General features: G+C 34.8%; 2 protein-coding genes across 2 annotated transcripts; one reads left to right on the top strand and one right to left on the bottom strand.

Annotated features, from left to right (window-relative positions):
* Positions 1–1,104: 1,104 nt before the first annotated feature.
* Positions 1,105–9,535, bottom strand: LOC126823299 (BTB/POZ domain-containing protein KCTD7). The gene is made up of 2 exons (XM_050552051.2): positions 9,222–9,535; positions 1,105–6,685 (listed from the first exon to the last, which is right to left on the bottom strand). The coding sequence occupies exons 1-2, from the start codon at positions 9,411–9,413 to the stop codon at positions 5,984–5,986; spliced, it is 894 nt and encodes a 297-aa protein (XP_050408008.1). The 5' UTR covers positions 9,414–9,535; the 3' UTR covers positions 1,105–5,983.
* Positions 9,536–9,594: 59 nt separating this feature from the next.
* Positions 9,595–14,170, top strand: LOC126823290 (uncharacterized). The gene is made up of 4 exons (XM_050552036.2): positions 9,595–10,285; positions 10,582–10,730; positions 12,037–12,161; positions 12,615–14,170. Exons 1-4 carry the CDS (start codon positions 9,631–9,633, stop codon positions 12,745–12,747), a joined length of 1,062 nt encoding a protein of 353 aa, XP_050407993.1. The 5' UTR covers positions 9,595–9,630; the 3' UTR covers positions 12,748–14,170.
* Positions 14,171–19,273: the final 5,103 nt, after the last annotated feature.

Below are 19,273 nucleotides of genomic sequence, written 5' to 3'. Positions count from 1 at the left end.
TATTCAGCGCTCACTATACAACCTTTCATCAGCATTTGTTTTCATGCTTATCATGTCATGTGTTTATGTATTATATAAAATGTTTCATGTGCAACCTCTTCTGTCTTACATTATGTTAAAATGTGGTGTTATATTGTCTTCACACCTCATCCATCCATACATCAGATGTTTTTGAGGCTGAAGATATCATCCGATTAACTTTAAATGTATACACAGTGTTTATGTTCATGAGAAACAGAATCCTATTGATTTTAAATAGCTATTACCGGTACTCATGATCAATTTGAAAGTTCTTGCGGACACTCTAGGATAGGCTTTTTGATTTTCAACAGTTTCCAATAACTCATCAGATTACCAGAATATGTTTTGTATAATAAATGTTAGCACTGGGAAAGACAAGAAGCCAATCACATTTCAACTATTTCTGATAATAATTTAGTCAGTTGTTACTGTAGATGTACCTTTCATTGCCTGGCAACCTTTTTTAAATTTTGAATATATCTTTAAGTGTGCAACTTTGTAACAATTGTTAGGAATATTATTTTATATTACGAAAAACTCCTACCATTTGAATGTCTTAATATTGCCAGTCGCCAATGGAATATTAAACTTTTGTATACCAATATCTTTTGACTATTTCTGAATCATGGATACTTTAGGCCATGATGTTATTATATATTTTACTGAATGTCAATTTGTATTAATCTTGTCATGACATTGCTAGCTTTTCTAAGTGTAATTCATTTGTTTTTAAAAAATTAATACTTTCATTGTATTATTTATTGATGTCTTGGCACAGTTGTAAAATCATGTAATTTTTACTGACCTTGTAACTCCTCCAACCATTATAACCCCCAAACACACACCTTTTAAATCTCATGGGGAGAGGGGGGGGGGGTGCATGGTCTAACGCATGCATGTGACATCAAAATGTCTATGGCTTGGTTTCGATCCCAAGCTTGTATGTGTCGCCTATCCAATCGTGTGTGGTTTCTCTTGTCACCTCTCACTCGTTACCTTTCACTCCTACACACAAGCAAATTATTGGAATAGAATTGAAAAATGATAAATCTAGCTATATTAAAAATAAGAAAAAGTAAACTGTAGAGTGCTATTTTTTATATTTTTCATAACTAGAATATAATAAGATTAAAGTGTAAAACATGTTAGACTACCATATTAATATAATAATGGTTGGGAATGCCCTGTTAATATCATAAAACAAGAATAATCTCTACAACAACCTAGGGCTAAATCAATTTGGCCATTATCTAAAAATAAATGTTGAATATATGGCATCGCTTTAATTCAATTTAAATTACACCAAAATTTATGCACTGTTTCATTATTCAATTGGTATCTCCACCACATCTTGATTTAAAATCATGTGGGGATGCAACACATTTGGTAATGTGTTGCATGTGATTGGTCGACTCCAGATGCATAGACCAATAGATCTCTTGGCACAGTTATATTAAATAAAAGAACATAACATTCTTTAGTAAACGACCATCAAACAATGGCTACACTTAATATTAATATTGCAACAGCCTACACAACACAAACTTACATAATATCAACTTTGTTGTAATTAAAATTTATTTTTGATTATTTATGTTTCTGGCTTGTAGGCATAATTATTAAGATAATTTCAAAAGGAAAGAAAAACATATTTTCATTGCATCTTGGATTTATATAATATCTTGACCAATAAATGACTATATGCAACATTAAGCTAAAATACAAACATAATATATAACCGGTTTAGTAGTAACAAATATATAAAACATTAAATCACAGTTAATTATAATATGACTATTGATATCTGTACATATAATTATTTTATATAACCTGCCAAATTAATAATAATTAAAAAACAACGCAGAGAATTTGCATATAAATCTCATAGCCTACATCTTTGTTAAATTGGTAAGGGTAAAAGAAGTCCCAATCGTAAACTATTAAAAATTTCATTATAAATAATGGTACTGGCAATTATATATACTAGATGAAATATTGGACTTGCATGAAAATTTCATTGAAATGTGCTTGCAAGGTAGTGTATCAGTATTTTAAGTTGTTTAATGGTCGGAGCAAGATACTGCATAATATACTCTTTAAAAAAAGTAGGGGATATTGAAATGCAAATACCTATGCAGGTTGTGATATGATAGTCATGAACACTTGACATGCTTTGAGTGTGTTCACAGATGAAGAACTTAACGCCCCAACAGAACCACTGAGTTGCACGTGCGACAAGCAATAGCGCCATACACGTGGGAGGGGTACATTGTCAAATATGACACTTCAAGGAAGGGTTTATGAAAACTGACGCGTGATGGTTTATCCTATCCATGTTTGCTTTCCTATCAGTTCTTGCATATAAGATTTACTGTTTAGCATATCTTTGTTTTAGTGTGTTATGTTTAATTTGCAATGAGACTTCTTAAGCATGATGAACGTCTACATGCTATTGGCATGCTTGAAATGGGTTCTACACAGCGAGCAGTAGCCAACATGCTTAATGTGTAACAGTCTGTGATCAGCAGACTGTGGAACCGGTACCAACAAACACACAATGTTGATGATAAGCCCAGGATCGATACATTTGTACACAGGTCCTGTAAAGCCTACATGCAGCCCATTTGCATGCGCGACGACCACGTGTTGTGCGTCCATTAACTCACGAGCACATGGCAAATAGATGTCAATGGTGTAGGCAGCATAGAATTGGGGTAATCGTTGATGGGCGTGTGTAATGTTCTCAGATGAGTCCAGATTTACTCTGGATTTGACCGATAGGAGAGCTTGCGTTTGGAGGTGTGTAAATGAGCGTTATGCTAACGATAACGCCAGGCAGCATGACAGATTTGGGCATGGGTCTGTTATGGGGAATTGTTCAAGGAAGGGTCACTGGTGTGTACTACCATGACCACATCCTAGCACCGATACTTCTGCCCTTTGCTCAACGTGCAGGTCAAAGTTTCACCTTTCAAGATGATAATGCCCATGCCCACCGCGCTCGTGTCATGAATGACCACCTCCAGCATCACCATATTGTCCATATGCCTTGGCCAGCCATGAGTCCTGACCTTTCCCCTATAGAGCATGTCTGGGACATGATTGGGAGACGTGTTTATCGACGTCAACTTCAACCGACAACACTGCAAGAATTGGTCGTGGATGGTTGATTAGGAGCATGCCTCTAAGGATTGGTGGAGCAATTACTCATTATTAAGACAAAAATCAAAAACGTCCATTTTTACTTTTGACAGTGTATCTCATTGCCAGAGAAATGGGGCCATCAGATAAGCCGCCCATATGAACTGTTTATGTTTATGTGTAAACAATTGGCCAGTTATTAACACACACTGGTTGCTTCTATTAAAAACATCAGTGCATTTCTGCAGTTTCTTTGAAGAGTATATTGAAACAACACTCGAACATTAAACCACACATATATATCATGGGTATAAGGCATGGTTGTTATGTTTTTTTTAAGTTTTAAGTAAAATTTTAAAGGCAAGTCACAAACTAATATTACAGTTAGAATAAAGTGATCAAAAATAACTTTAAATAATTATACATGATGTACAGCCACTGATAATTCTGTTGTCTACATAGTCCACAGGAGCTATCACCACATGGAAGTCTGTCAGAAAAATTAGCATATTACAGAAATATTTTTGAATAAAAGGCTAAAACTCTGTTAATAATCACTGAAAATCATAAATATTCAATAGGACACAACTACATGATGAAACAACACATTTACTTGCTTGTATATGTCATCAAAAATGGCTAAAGCTCTAATTTCCCCAACCAGGAACCTAAAAATTATTATGAATAGGACAGACACACAAGGGTGATCAAAATATAGCCACACTTTGAGTGTGGTTGTATGAAATACAGGAATAGAAAGAAGATTAATGTATGTGAGATCAAAGAATAGGACTGAAAGTAAATGTGTTTAAAAAAATAAAATCAAGATTATATTTAAAAGTATTTTATAGACAGTGAAGAAGTAACTGGACATACATGTAGTTCAGTGCATTATTTGTGAAATATCACAGTCACTATCTACTTATAATATCTATTGATTAAAGATGTGTCCAAAATCATTATCATAAATACATTAAAAACAGTGAAACTATCATCACTGTGTGTAGGCCCTAGAAATATAATTTTGGTATATTTCTTCAATAAAACTAAGTATAATAAACCCTTTGCTAGATAAACAAGCGTTAACATTAAACAGTCTGTTACATGTATATACAACTTTAAATCAAGGATCACAAATATATTAAATACATACTATAATCTCACATTTTATACCATAATATTAAAGGTGAAAGTTTCTGGTAAATTAATTTAATATTGTTATCTTTTCTATAGGTACAAGTGTGTGTCAAGTGTGGGTGTGTGTGTGTGAAATAGCTATATTTAATGTCTGCTTGCACCGAAGTGATATCGAAGACAATGAGATACAAGGGAAAAGATACAGCCTTATATACCTATGCTCTGTGCATTAACTCGCAGATTATTGGTTGATTCTTGAATAGCGAATACTTAGCCAATGCATGGCATATCATGTACAGAACACATGTATAGAATGTGACTGTCTTGTGGTATTGAGTGTGGTTTTGATTCCCCGGTTATACGTGATAAGGAGTAGAGTCGCCCGTCCAACCTTGTGGGTTTTCTCTGGGTCCTCCGGTTTCCTCCCACTGCAAAAGACCCCTATGCGCAAGCAAACTATTGAAATAAAATTGAACCATGTGTTAGTCCCGAAATGACCTAGTTTGTGTTGAGTGGACATTAAACCCTATTCTCTCTCTCTCTCTCTTGTATTGTATATATATATATACTCTTCAAAAAAAGTTGGGGATATTGAAAATCAAATACCTACGCAAGTTGTGACATGATAAATAATCATGGACACTTGACATGCTTTGAGAGTATGTTCACAGATGAATAACTTATCTCCCCAACAGAACCACTGAGCTGCATGTACGACACGCAATAGCACCATACACATGGGAGGGGTTCATTGTCAAATTTGACACTTCAAGGAAGGGTTGATGAAAACTGCCGCTTGCTGGTTTATCCTATCCATGTTTGCTTTCCTATCGGTTCTTGCATAAGATTTACTGTTAAGCGTATCTTTGCTTTAGTGTGTTACGTTTAATTTGATCGGAAGGCGTGTTCGTCGACGTCAACCGACAACATTGCAAGAATTGACCGTGGCACTGCAAGAGGAGTGGGTCAGATTGCCCCAAATCTTGATTGGACGGTTGATTAGGAGCATGCCATGACGAATTGCTGAATGTCTGAGGATTGGTGAAGTGAGACATTTATACTACATTAAAATCTGATTAAGAGTAACAACTCATTAAGTAATTATAAGAAAATCATTAGAATTTGTTGGTTTTTATAAACTTCTGCCCCATGCTAACGTTTAGTATACGAAATTTTTAACATCATGGATTTAGCTGTTCAAGTCATAAAGATTCAACAGTAGGACGTTAAACTCCATTTCATTTCATTTCATTTCATAAAGATTCATTGAAAATCAATATACTTGTTGGTCTCAAGACCTTAAACTCTGTGTATCAATCTGAAGTCAATCGGATAATAACTTTAGCCTCTAGAGCGTCACAAGATTTTTCAAAGTGATCAAGGGCCATAACTTTGGCTGTAATTATCCGAAATCAATATGATTCTTCGTCTCATGGCCTCAAACACTGTGTATAAATTTAAAGTCAATTGGATATTAACTTTAGCCTCTAGAGCGTCCACAAGATTTTTCAAAGTGATCAAGGGCCATAACTCTGGCAGTAATTATCGGAAATCGCTGAAAATCAATAGGCTTCTTCGTCTCATGACCTTAAACACTGTGTATTGTTTCTGAATATCCCCTACGTTTTTTTGAAGAGTATATATACCACATTTCCCTTATAAGGAAGCATGGCTGTAAAGTATATTAATCAAATACAAACTGAATTCTAAAAACAAATTTTTGGCAAGTTTGGCCATAATAATATTTGCATTTTCTTTTGCCATCATGGGATTTGATATTAAAGCCTTCTTCAATCAGGTCACTTTCTAAACATCGTATAAATACTTCTTCGTCTGCTAAACCTTCCCATGGTCCAACACTAACATGTGCTTGCTCCACAACACAACCATGTTTTGGGTTAAAATTTTGTACTTTAGGTTTGAATTCCGTCCTCATTGCATGAATCACAACTCCACCAATTTTGTTGCAAGTGGCATTTTCAATACCAACTTTGATCACAGTCTCTTTTACATGTTGGTAGTTAGGAAATTGACCCCTGTGAGCTTCCCGCACGGCAATTGTGGCCATTTCTGGTTTTAAAGACAATTGTTCAGCAAGTTCAACCAGTCCATAATACATTGCATCCCTGTGAACTAAACTACACATATCATATGGTGGTAATGTTCCATGTCGCAAGTATTCCAATATATGACCAAATATGGCACCATTGCTATCCAAAAAGAAATTATTGTCTTTGTCCAAATCTATTTGATACCTTCCACTAAACATGGCTGCAAGCATAGAATCAGGATAACGTAACAATGTTGATAATCTTGTCATGTATGTAACACCCCCAACATTTAATGGTATAATAGGAGGAAAGGGATGATCACCTCTTAAGTTTCCCTGAAAAGAAGAAAATAATAATACCTGATGTATAATATATAATAACTAGATTATATTTTCTAAGTATACAATCTGATTAAAATACAGATCTATATTTCATTTAGTTTTTTTATACTTTCAATGGCCTACACTACATGAAGATCTGACCAGTTGTACTGGGAAGGTCACGTCAAGGGTCATACGATCGGCTTTTTTTTACCCTATGACGCCAGACATTGATTAATCAATCAGCGTTGACATTTCTAGGGGTTTACCCACAGTTCTGTGCAGAACACGCCAAGAACTCGCTGTGACAGACCATTTCATTGGCTAATTCCTCACATCAACTAGAACGCCTGTTACATAACAACTCTTCCAGATCCAAGTGTTGTGAAGACAGGTAAAACAAAATAAAAAAAACAAAATGAAATAGGATCTGTGTTTTAATCAGATTGCTAAGTATATAATGGAACCTTCCGTGACAATCTATTCAATACACATGTTATAATGTAGTCGCCAGATAACCACATATGTAAACACTTGAAAATCAACCATTGTAATAATTATCTTGTTAAAAAGATTCTGAGGGTTCTTTGGGTAATTTTAGTTTATAAATATATCACCATTTTGTCTTCTTTAATTGTGACCTCTAGAAGGTCCACAAGATAAACATGAGATTTTTCGTACAATCAGGGGTCATAATCCAGGAAGTTACAGTCTGATATGTGCAAATATCAAAAGGAACCACAATCTTTGGATTATAAACATACATTTCAAGTTTCATTAAAATCAAATAAAAATTGTGACTTCTAGAGTGTCCACAACACCACAACCTTGGTATTACATACTTTTACACTATTTGCATACATTGAGCGGCTATTTTGTCTGGCAGTTTCAGTCAGATTTTTACGAAATTCAAACTCAACCTTCATTGATGTGTAACGCTGATATATTGAAACAGTTTTTAAAATTGAATACAAATTGTGACTTCTAGCGTGTGGGTCCACAAGCTAAAAATGTGATTTTCGAACAATCAGGGGCCAAAATCCAGGAAGTTACGTTCGGATATGTGCGATTATCAAAAGGAACCAATATCTCTGTGATATAAACATAAATGTAAAGTTTCATCAAAAGTGGATAAAAACTGTGGCCTCTAGAGGGTACACAGCCTTGAAATACCATATTTTTACACTATTTGCATATGAGGGGTGGCCATTTTGTCCGGCAGTTTTGGTCCGATTTTCATGAAATTCGAACTCAACCATCATTAGTGTGATATATTCAAATGTTTTTTTTAAATCGGATAAAAATTTTGACCGCTATAGGGACCACAACTAAAAACACAATTTGGTGTACAATCAAGGAACTTATGATCCGATATGCGTGAATATCGAAAGGAACCAAGATCTTTGGTTTATAAACAAGTATTTCAACTTTCATCAAAATCGGATCACAATTTTGACCTCTAGAAGGTCCACAACCTGGATATACCAGATGTTTACACTATTTGCGTACAAAGGGGTGGCAATTTGGTCTGATTTTCACAAAATTTGAACTCAACCAACATTACGGTGTAACAGTGATATATTCAAATGTTTTTTTACATCGGACAATAATTGTGATCTCTAGAGGGACCACAAGCTAAAAACGTGATTTTTTGTACAATCAGGGGTCATAATTCAGGAAGTTACGATCCGATATGCGTGAATATTGAAAGGAACCAAGATCTTTGGGTAATACATGTAAACATGCATTTCAAGTTTCATCAAAATCAGATGAAAATTGTGACCTCTAGCGTGTCCACAAGCTAAAAACGTGATTTTTCTTACAATCAGAGGACATGATCCATGAAGTTATGGTCCGATACATGCCACTATCGAAAGAAGCCGAGACCTTTGGGAGATAGACCTATAATGTCAAGTTTCGCCAAAATCGGATAAAAATTGTGACCTATTAAATGTGGACAGACGGACAGGAGCGAGCGCATAATACGTCCACATGAAAATGTGGGCGTATAAAAATAACTATTTGGAATAACATTACTTAATACCATTTAAACAACATATATACACAAATTAGTTGCAACATATTTCTGTAAGGTAAATATATATCATTCTACCCTATCACAAACTCTCTCATCAATGCATTATTAATGAATGTGACAAAAAACTGATTAAAAACCAAGCCATGGGTTTTTATTATCATATTTTTTCTGACCTTGAAGAAAAGTTAATTTATCATAATTTTATTAATCTTATCTATAAAATTAATACAATAGATTTTTTGTGTCCATGGCAATTTTCATTTAAAATACGTTTTATATTCGTTGATGATAAAGTATATAAAACGTGGATAAATCTTGGTTGTAGAATATCTAACTTTTTTTTCTTATTTTTCATTTCCACACAATCATTTTATCACAAATTTAAAGTGGAAATATTAAGTTATATGTGAAATAAGCACAATAACTCAAGAGTTAATATACGGTAGTTACACAATGTTTTAAAGTACCTCCTAATAAAGATACCGATTTTAACGGAATAGTTTAATATATTACCGTTGCATTTTGCGAGGATCGTGTTGGGGATCTTGTAGGTGACCACTGACTATTGGATTCATCACTGTGATCCCTTCCGACGGAAAAGGCAGATCTTGTCATTATAGGTGTCTGCTGCTTAATTTCACGAACCGTTATGATCTCCTCGGTGGAACCCAGCGACTCATCGCTGCCATTCGACATGTTTGACATTATTAACTCTTCGGAATGCCAGTTACAATGAAACTGTCAACATATCGTAAGCTGATCAGAGAAACTACCCATCAAAACAAATATAACTGCTCTGTAACTAGTGTAACGGTAAATTTTATTCTGAAGATAGATTGCATTACCTCCCCCTTACCTTAGAAAAGGTATTATTTCTTTCAACCAATCATAGTTGCAAAATTTATTCAGTGCATACATCAACATGGCAGCCCCCAGTGAAAAGTTGTTTTTGGAAATTGCATCTTTGCCAAATTTCAGGGTTCTCTGGGGGCCAAAAACCAATGCAGACTCAGAAAAGTCAAAAAATGTAGTTCTGTACCGATCATCACGCCCAGATTTATTGGACGAAAGAGGATTGTCATTTTTCAAAAAATTAAAAATTAAGAGAATATTGGACTTTAGATCCAAGAAGGAATATAGGAAAGCTAATGGTAAAAAAGTTTTGGATGAAACCTATCCTGTTTACAAAGTGGCTTTTCCGCACGGAAGAAATTATAAGCCAAATGAAACAGTCATTTTGAAGTCAGTTCCTAACAGACGATGCAATTTTGAATGGTTTACTAAACTAGCAAAAGGTAAAGTGAACCAGGAAGCTGGAGATCAAAGTTCAGACAACACCCCACTTGGACAACATATCTTGTTAGACTTTTTTAGTGCAGCCTATATTTGGACAGTATTTAAACGAGCACCATGGTATCTGCAACTCTATTCTCTAATATTTCTTGCAATAGACATTATTTTCAACACAGGTTACATGTATTTTGTCCGATTTTTTGCACGGAACGTGTTAAATCCAACCGGTCTGATTGGCCAGTACAAAGATATGATTGACATGAGCCAGAGAAGTATTTGTGCAGGTATGAAACATTATTATTATTATCATCATTATAATATTATTGTTGAATACATTGGAAAAAAGAAGATGGAGATGAGACTGAGAGCATAGGTCAACTCACTTTTTTTAATGTATTACCCAATTTTTTGCCAATTGTATTTTATGATTAAATTATCGCAGATTTGTTATTTATGATTTCAATATCTATGCATACACCCTCATCCCATTAAAACATGTAAACAAACAGCTTAACAAGGTTGTTTAAACCACTAAATTCTTGAAAATAAGTTTCAAATGAATTTATGTTATATTTTATAGCTTTGAAGCTTTTAACAGATAATGAAAATTATCCAGTTTTAATTAATTGTGCTCATGGCAAAGACAGAACGGGGATAGTATCAGCATTAGTTTTATCTTGTCTTGGTTTACCCAGACAATATATCATTACAGAATATGCTTTATCAAGGGTAAATATTTATTCTTAACCCCTAAAGCCACTTGACCTTTTATCAGTACAAAAAGAAACTGTTATATCAGGTTTTATTTAATTCAGTATTTTTATGTAACATTTATTACGCTAATATTGACAGACTTATTGTCTATGGATTAAATGTTCACAGGAAGGTCAATAAAGACAACAAAATTAGTTCATTTCTGTTGAGGCATATATTTAATTGTAGTTCTACGTCCACAATTTCACATACAGGTCACTGAAATAGATACATGTACTAATGTTTTTCAACAGGTTTTCTTTTTGTTGGACATAATGTACACGAATGCATCAGTATCGTATTTACGGTGGGCAGGGGTGTAGGCCTACGTATCGATTTTGTATGGAGTGGTGCTTGGCAAAAATGAGACCAACTGATGCACCGGCCCCTAATACGAGTAACGCAACCACGAGCTGGTGCAAGCTTTTTTCTAGGGGGTTCATACGTATACACAGATATATTCATTTAATTGACAATACATAATTCTGAGACCGACTGCAGTGCCTCCACTTATTTTGAAACCGACACCCCTCCCCAGCTTTACACCCCTTACAATGGGCAAAGTAGGTCAGATGCTGGTGGTCCCATTTTGAGTGGAGTACAAGATCAAAAGTTCCATTGGATGAGGTACTAATTGAGATGTCAAAATATTAAGGTCATTCTTTGGGCCTTCATTTGGTCCACAATCATGGGGCCCATTTTAACCCCTGGCTGGCTGTTGCATTCGATAGGGCCCCTTTTACATCAAATATATTTTCAACAATTTCTGGGAGTGCTTCTTAATTTACCCCCCCCTCCTCTCCCCAACCCCATTGACTTGTCCCAGGCCCCCCACAATATTAACTATAATCTCTGATTGCGCTGTCAGAACAGTTGAACTGTTTTGGCTTATTTTCAATGAAAAGATTGCACACTCTTGACATAAAAAAACCTAGCTTCTACATGAAGTCTTTGATGAAGTCTTTGAATCGCATATTATGGATAACAATTGCTACAGTGTATAGTTTGTTACACTGTGACATTCAGATCATTATCTTACTGCAAAGTCTTTACTTGTATGTTACAATTTAAAATGTATTTTTTAACACAAATACAATTTATTTCTTCTATCGCAAATAGAACTTGAAAAAAACATGAGACATAGCAGTTAAGTCTACCGAGAAAGTAATGGTGCAACTTATTTCCATCCCTGTTACAGTTACATAACTCCATTTTATTGTACATGTATTTTACATACTGTTCTGGGTAAAAAGAGTATAACTTGTGTTGTATCAATTTACAGATGGGTACATTAAATATGAAGGAACGACTATACACTGAAATAGTAAAGAGATTTCATATGAGTGAAGAATTTGTAACCGCAGAAGCTGATACTATGAATCAATTATTGGATTATATTTGTGAAAAGTAAGTCAATTCTGATCACTATACAAAGGAGGGGGTGGCGGGGTCAAGTGGTCTAACATATGTGCACTTTTGATCATAAGATCTGTCATTTAGTCTAGAGTCTGGTTTCTATTCCAAGCTTGTAAATGACATTATCGAAATAAAATTGCATGATATTTTAGTCTCGATATGACGTAGATTATGTTGAGTGGTCATCAACCCTCACCTCTCCCTCATTACACAAAGACGGCGAGTTGCATGTAACAACTTGCAGACCAGACAAATTATTGTTGACAAAAACTGAAAAATAAAATCAAGACATTGTTTTTTACATGATACATATGGAAGCCCTTGAAAATATTAAGAATTTTCTACTAACAAAATCATCACTAGAAATATAAAACTCAAGTATATCTAATTGCTCTTCCATATTTTGGGAACAGTGTCATTGAATATTATACTTTTATTTTCCAGGTACGGTTGTATTAAGAATTATTTGGAATGTATTGGATTTGGTGAAACAGAGCAAGAAAAACTAAAAGAACAATTAGGAAAATATATTGAGATAAATGAGGGAGATGACAAGATTTTGTGTCCAGACTTTTGATGGAATTCAAAAAGATTTACTCTTTTTTACGTCAGTACATGTAGTATGAGAAATTTTATCCTTTTATAGTTTCAAAACATGATGTAATACAAGTATATAAATGAGACAATCTGAGGTGTGTTTTTTAGGTGAAAAAGATATCTCTCCACATAATTTAATGATTGTTAAAATGTACACATGTATGATCGTTCAAATTAACTCGTGGAGTCTGTTCCCCTGACTTTGTGATCGACTTAGAACATTTAAAGTTCTTAGGATTTTGTTACATATTTTATTTTTAGTTCTAAGACATTTATGTCAAATTATCTTCATGACAAGTGAATACATATATTTGAAGAAGGCCTAATCAATCAATAATGGGCTCAATTGATGAATAAACAGAGCTCAATTGAACAGCAGGCACAAGATGAACTCAATTGTTCTTGCTTTTCAGTTACTTCATGTTCTAATTATGTAATTTATTTATTTTATAAGATTAAAATATTTGAAATGTGATCATTATTTAACACATTCAATAATGCAATAATTATTAAATTTAATTGTTGAAACAAATATTTAGTTTGAGCTTGATTTGTGTTTACCCTGAATACTTACTGTAGTAGTTTGCAGTTGGTCATTCTCTAAAACCCATTGTCAACTCTGGGTGTCTGAGAGCGAAACCTGTTTGTTCAAGTTCTGTATTACAAATTATTATCAATGCATACCATTTACACCCTAATGCAATTGCTTATGTATTAATGTAACCTATTAGGCAATGTTAGTTTTATAAATTAAGCTTTTGATGTTAGCAGTTGTATTAATATTATATTTATGTGAGTATGTGTTTTTGTATGATTTTATGTATATGGGGCCAATGTGTATTTAATTGTTGTTAATTATATTTATGAATTTTTTAATTATTGTTTTATTTACAAAGAAAAAAATAATATATGTCTTGTTTTTTTTTAATTGAATGTTTTGTTATATTTTCTGAGGAATAATAAATAAACATGCTCATATTTTCACTTGTTTCAATGGCATGTGGTAATTGAACTGGAGATTTTTCAACTATTCTATCATCTTTATCAAGCAATAATACTGTGATAAAAAGATGAGAAATTATATACTTGTAAACAATAAAACAAACAACTTAGTTAAACATACATTATGCAAGAGCTAAATCTGCCTATTGCAGGTCTTTCTTTAGGCCTGGAATGTTTTCTAAATTATTAATTAGACAGTAATTAACTGATCCAGGCCATAATCAACTCTCGATGGCATCAGATTTCTCCGATATTAAATAGGTTAGAAAGGTTCAGCCTTATTTTGATTTAATTTAACAAGAGCATCGCTAACGCAGCAATATACGTCCACATTCCTGTTTTGTTTGATATGGTCCAGTTTGCATTGAGGGTCTGTGAAATAAAACTGAGTTGTAGGACTGCTATCAGTTTAACATTTCGTTCACATTAACAGAACGCAATTTTTGTTTTAAAACAATCGATGTCTTTATTCTAAAAGCATGACGTTTCGAATAGGTATGCAAAGTTTCAAAAGGATCTGTTAAGAATTGCGGCCTGTAGGCAAAAGACAAGACACACACCAAAAATAATAATAGAGGTCAGCCTTAGGCTTAAGGAATAAGTATAAAGGAATAAGTATAAAACAGTTTTCAAGACGATCGATTAAGAAATGCGGTCTGCAAGTGACACACAGACATAAAAAAAAAGAAAATGGGCGTAGCTCTGCCCCTGAAAGTTGGGTATTGACCACAAATAATAGGGATGTTCCTTAGGATAGAAGGAATATGTATGCCAAGTTTCAAGGTGATACGATAAGAAATGCTATCTGTAGATGACATACAAATAAATAAATATAAGGAATGGGCGCGGCTCTGCCCCTGGCGGTCGGGCATGCACCAAAAACAATAGGGATCATCGTTAGGGTATAAGCAATTCATATGAAAAATTTTCAAGACGATTGATTAAGAATTGTGGCCTGTAGTTGACACACAGACCTAAAAAGAAAAGAAAATGGGCGTGGCTCTGCCCCTGGGGGTAAAAAAAACAATAGGGATCACCGTTAGGGTATAAGCAATTCATATGAAAAAATTTCAAGACGATTGATGAAGAATTGTGGCCTGTAGGCGACACACAGACATAAAAAAGAAAATGGGCGTGGCTTTGCCCCTGGGGGTTGGGCATGCTCCCAAAACGATAGGGATGTTCCTTAGGGTACAAAGAATGTGTATGCAAGATTATAAGTTAAGAAATGTGGCCTGTAGACGACAAACAAACAAATACTAGAAATGGGCGTGGCTCTGCCCCTGGGGGTCGGGCATGCACCAAAAACAATAGGGATCTTCCTTGGGGTATAAGGAATAAGTATACCAAGTTTGAAGAAAATCCAGTAAGAATTGCGCCCTGTAGGCGACACAAAGACACACGAAAAGAAAATGGGAAATGGGCGTGGCTCTGCCCCTGGGGGTTGGGCATGTACCCCAAACGATAGGGATGTTCCTTAGGGTACAAAGAATGTGTATGCAAGATTATAAGTTAAGAAATGTGGCCTGTAGACGACAAACAAACAAATACTAGAAATGGGCGTGGCTCTGCCCCTGGGGGTCGGGCATGCACCAAAAACAATAGGGATCTTCCTTGGGGTATAAGGAATAAGTATACCAAGTTTGAAGAAAATCCAGTAAGAATTGCGCCCTGTAGGCGACACAAAGACACACGAAAAGAAAATGGGCGTGGCTCTGCCCCTGGGGGTTGGGCATGCACCCCAAACGATAGGGATGTTCCTTAGGGTACAAAGAATGTGTATGCAAAGTTTCAAGATTATTAGTTAAGAAATGTGGCCTGTAGACGACAAACAAACAAATACTAGAAATGGGCGTGGCTCTGCCCCGGGGGGTCGGGCATGCACCAAAAACAATAGGGATCTTCCTTGGGGTATAAGGAATAAGTATACCAAGTTTGAAGAAAATCCATGAAGAATTGCGCCCTGTAGGCGAACCACAGACACACACACACACACACACACACACAGACAGGGGCGACGGCATAATACGTTCACATTATGAATGTGGACGTATAAAAATGGAGGAGCGAGACTTAGCTTCGAACAACCAGTACAGTGGTTGAAATTATTGCACACGTCTTGTCAAACCTTCAAAGGCTAATATCTTCGCTCGCAATAGAGTAATTTGAATGAAATTTTCAAATTATTCATTTTACATTATCTATTTTCGAACTATTATAGCAAGAATGGCTAGCTCTTTATCTAAATCTTACATAATGTATCTTTAATGATGACCATAGATGTACTACTACATGTAATTACCTTGAAGGTGACCAAAAATATTGCTTGATAAAGAATAGAGAATCCTAGTCCAAAAACATGTTCTGTGTACCGGTATAGTATTTGCACATAAAAATTAATTTCTTTGATTTCATATTCTGTAATATACAAATTAGGGGGGGTAGATGGTCGAGTGGTTAGCGCCTGGGCGTTGTATCATAAGATCTGTCATTGAGTCAACTGGCGTGGTTTTGATTCCCTGGTTGTAGGGTTGCCTGTCCATCTTCGTGGGTTTTCTCCAGGTCATCTGGTTTCCTCCCACTGCTAAAGACCACTACGTGCAGGGGTCGGATGGCGCTGAATGGTTAGGACGTGCACGCTGTATCATAAGGTCTGTCATTGAGTCAACTGGCGGGGGTTTTGATTCTCTGGTTGTACGTGACAAGGAGTTGGGTCGCCTGTCCAACCTCATGGGTTTTCTCCGGGTCCTCCAGTTTCCTCCCACTGCTAAAGACCCCTAGTCACAAGTGAATTATTGAAATAAAATTGAACCATGTGTTAGTCCCGAAATGACCTGGTTTGTGTCGAGTGGACGTTAAACCCCATTTCTCTCTTTCTTTCCCCTACCTGCATGTGAAATATTGAAATTAAATTTAAATGACCTACTTTGTGTCTCTCTCTCTTTCTTACCAAATTTGAAATGATTCAAAATAGAGCAACATATCCATATAAATGCCTTTGTCTTTATGAAACGCAATCTAATTTGAATTGCCTGATGGTTTTCCTAGATTAAATTGAATTCATTTTTTAACAGTCAGTGGCATTCTTTAAATATAGATTGCCATTTAGATAGCAACCTTAATTTTCTTTGTAGAGAGTTCTGCCAAGCCTATCATTTGCACTAACTTTGTGTCATAGAAATTTGTTTTTTAAAACAGTGTAAGCATGATAAACACTAAATCCAAAATTTGAGCTCAAAATCTTATTGGTGTGTGGGGAAACCTACCTTTTACAATAAATGTTAATATATTTTTATAAACGTCTACATGCTTCTTAGGCTACATTGGACAATTTTTTTATTTTAACAGTCTCTCAAAGAAATGTTTTGGAATGTTAATCCCTTGCAAACAACTGTTAAAGTTGAATCCCAAAAAGCAATATCTGTCCAAAATGGTTCATTAGTTTCAAAGATATGATAAATTGAAAATTTGTTAACATTTGACATCCACAACATGGCAGTTAAACCTATAATCTTTGCAAAATCCTTTCATGTGCATATTTTTAATCCAATTGAATCCAAGCCGGAATATCAATATTTTGATTTCTTAGTTAAATGTTAAATAATCAATTGAAATACATTTCATCAGCGTAGATTAAGCCATGCACAATTACTTATTGTCTGTAAAATGTAAATGAACATCAGATACTTTAACCCAAACTAATTGGGCCATGCCATTGGTTCAAGTCTCTAGATGCATTTCATCCTTGTGTAGACATTTAGAGTTGTTTTTGCCTCATTTATTAAAAAATATATAATCATTTATTGGAAATAGTTGAAATAGAAGCTATTATTTTGCATCAGGAGCCAAGCAGTGACTTGTATCTTGTGGATTCTTGCCAATCTATGTAAAAAAATAATAAAAGAAATCTGTGACATATATCAAAGCCCTATCCACACTCTTAAAGCAACTAAAATCAAAGTAATGTACATATATGTGTTTAAAAGCTTTGCTATTATGTAATGTACAGTGAAATCAAAATATAACTGTTTATTTTATGATATAAATGTGATAGTAATATATTTATAGTATTTTGTAGTATATTTTCTATTTGAATGTAATAAATATATGATATATATATTTTGAATTTTAGACAGTACCAGGGGCAGACCTTACAGAAAACTTGGGAAGAGGTGGCCAGATGCCAGGATCAGCTAAAGAGGGAATGGGTCAAATGTTTTGAACTTTTACTTGGCCTTTGTTGAGTTATCATAATTTGCATTTATTATGACAAAGATAACCACACCAAGCATGGAATTATACACCAGCACAGCAGCTATAGCTGCTCGATAGCAACTTATCCAAGGGAAAATTGGATGTCTTTAAGAAATCTAATCTCTATCATGTTCTCAAGCTTGAAAAAAAAACCCTGTTAAAACTGCAGACTCAATAGCGTTCAAAGGGTATTTTGGGAAAGCTAATTATCTAGAGGGTTCTTACACCAGATTTGAAACAAATCCATCAAAGACTTAAGCCTCTATCATGTTCGAACGGTTTTTATATACGCCCACATTTTCTTGTTGACATATACCATTGCCCTGTCAATGTTACACCATAATCACGTTTGAGTTCGAATTTCGTGAAGATTGGACCGAAACATACAATCAAAATGACCTCTCCACTTTACACAAATAGTGCAAAAGCCTGTATACCAAGGTTGTGAACCCTAGATAGACCACAATTTTTGTCTGATTTAGATGACACTTAAAATAAGTGTTAAGGGTCAAAGTTTCTTGAAGGGTTCGATTTTGGTCGGCATTAGACCCTCTGTTAGGAAGTTATTCCCCCTGCCTTTTATGTGAAATATGTACAAAGTTTGTGGACCCTCCAGAGGACCCAATTTTTTTCTGATTCAGATCAGACTGAATATATATTTAGGATCAAAAGATCTCAGATGGGTTTGATTTTGGAATGCATTGGACATTCCGTTTTGTTTGATTCAGATAAAACTTGACAAATATGTTAAGAATCAAAAGATCTTGAATGAGTTCGATTTTGGTGGCATCAAAACTCAACTTTTTGTTTAATACAGCTTGGGTTGTTAATTCACATTGAATTATTTAGGAATTTAATCAACAATTTAGACTTAACTGTTCGTAGTTGAACCAATATATAAAAAACATCGCGACCGGTTCATTTCTTATTATCAATCGACTGTTTCATACATCAAATGGATGTAGCAGATTATAATCAGCCAACTAAGACACCCGCTCCATTAATTTGGCGCGTTATTTACAGTCACTCATCCTATTATTAAAGATGATTGAGATTCGTTGTAATGCAATCAACATACTTGTAGCTAGGATTTTTGTCATTCCACCTGGAGATGTTCATCAAATACGGTCATCACATAGAAGCTACTTTATGTCAATGCAATCTTGGATGAATCTGAATGTGATTTGTCAATTATTCATGAAGTTATTGCCTTTGATATAGTGATAGCAAGTCAAAAATAACAAGAGCAA

The sequence above is a fragment of the Patella vulgata genome, chromosome 6 (genome assembly GCF_932274485.2).
Source record: "Patella vulgata chromosome 6, xgPatVulg1.2, whole genome shotgun sequence".
Taxonomy (NCBI): domain Eukaryota; kingdom Metazoa; phylum Mollusca; class Gastropoda; family Patellidae; genus Patella; species Patella vulgata.
The sequence above is the reverse complement of the archived record's forward strand: the minus strand, read 5'-3'. Positions and strand labels throughout refer to the sequence as shown.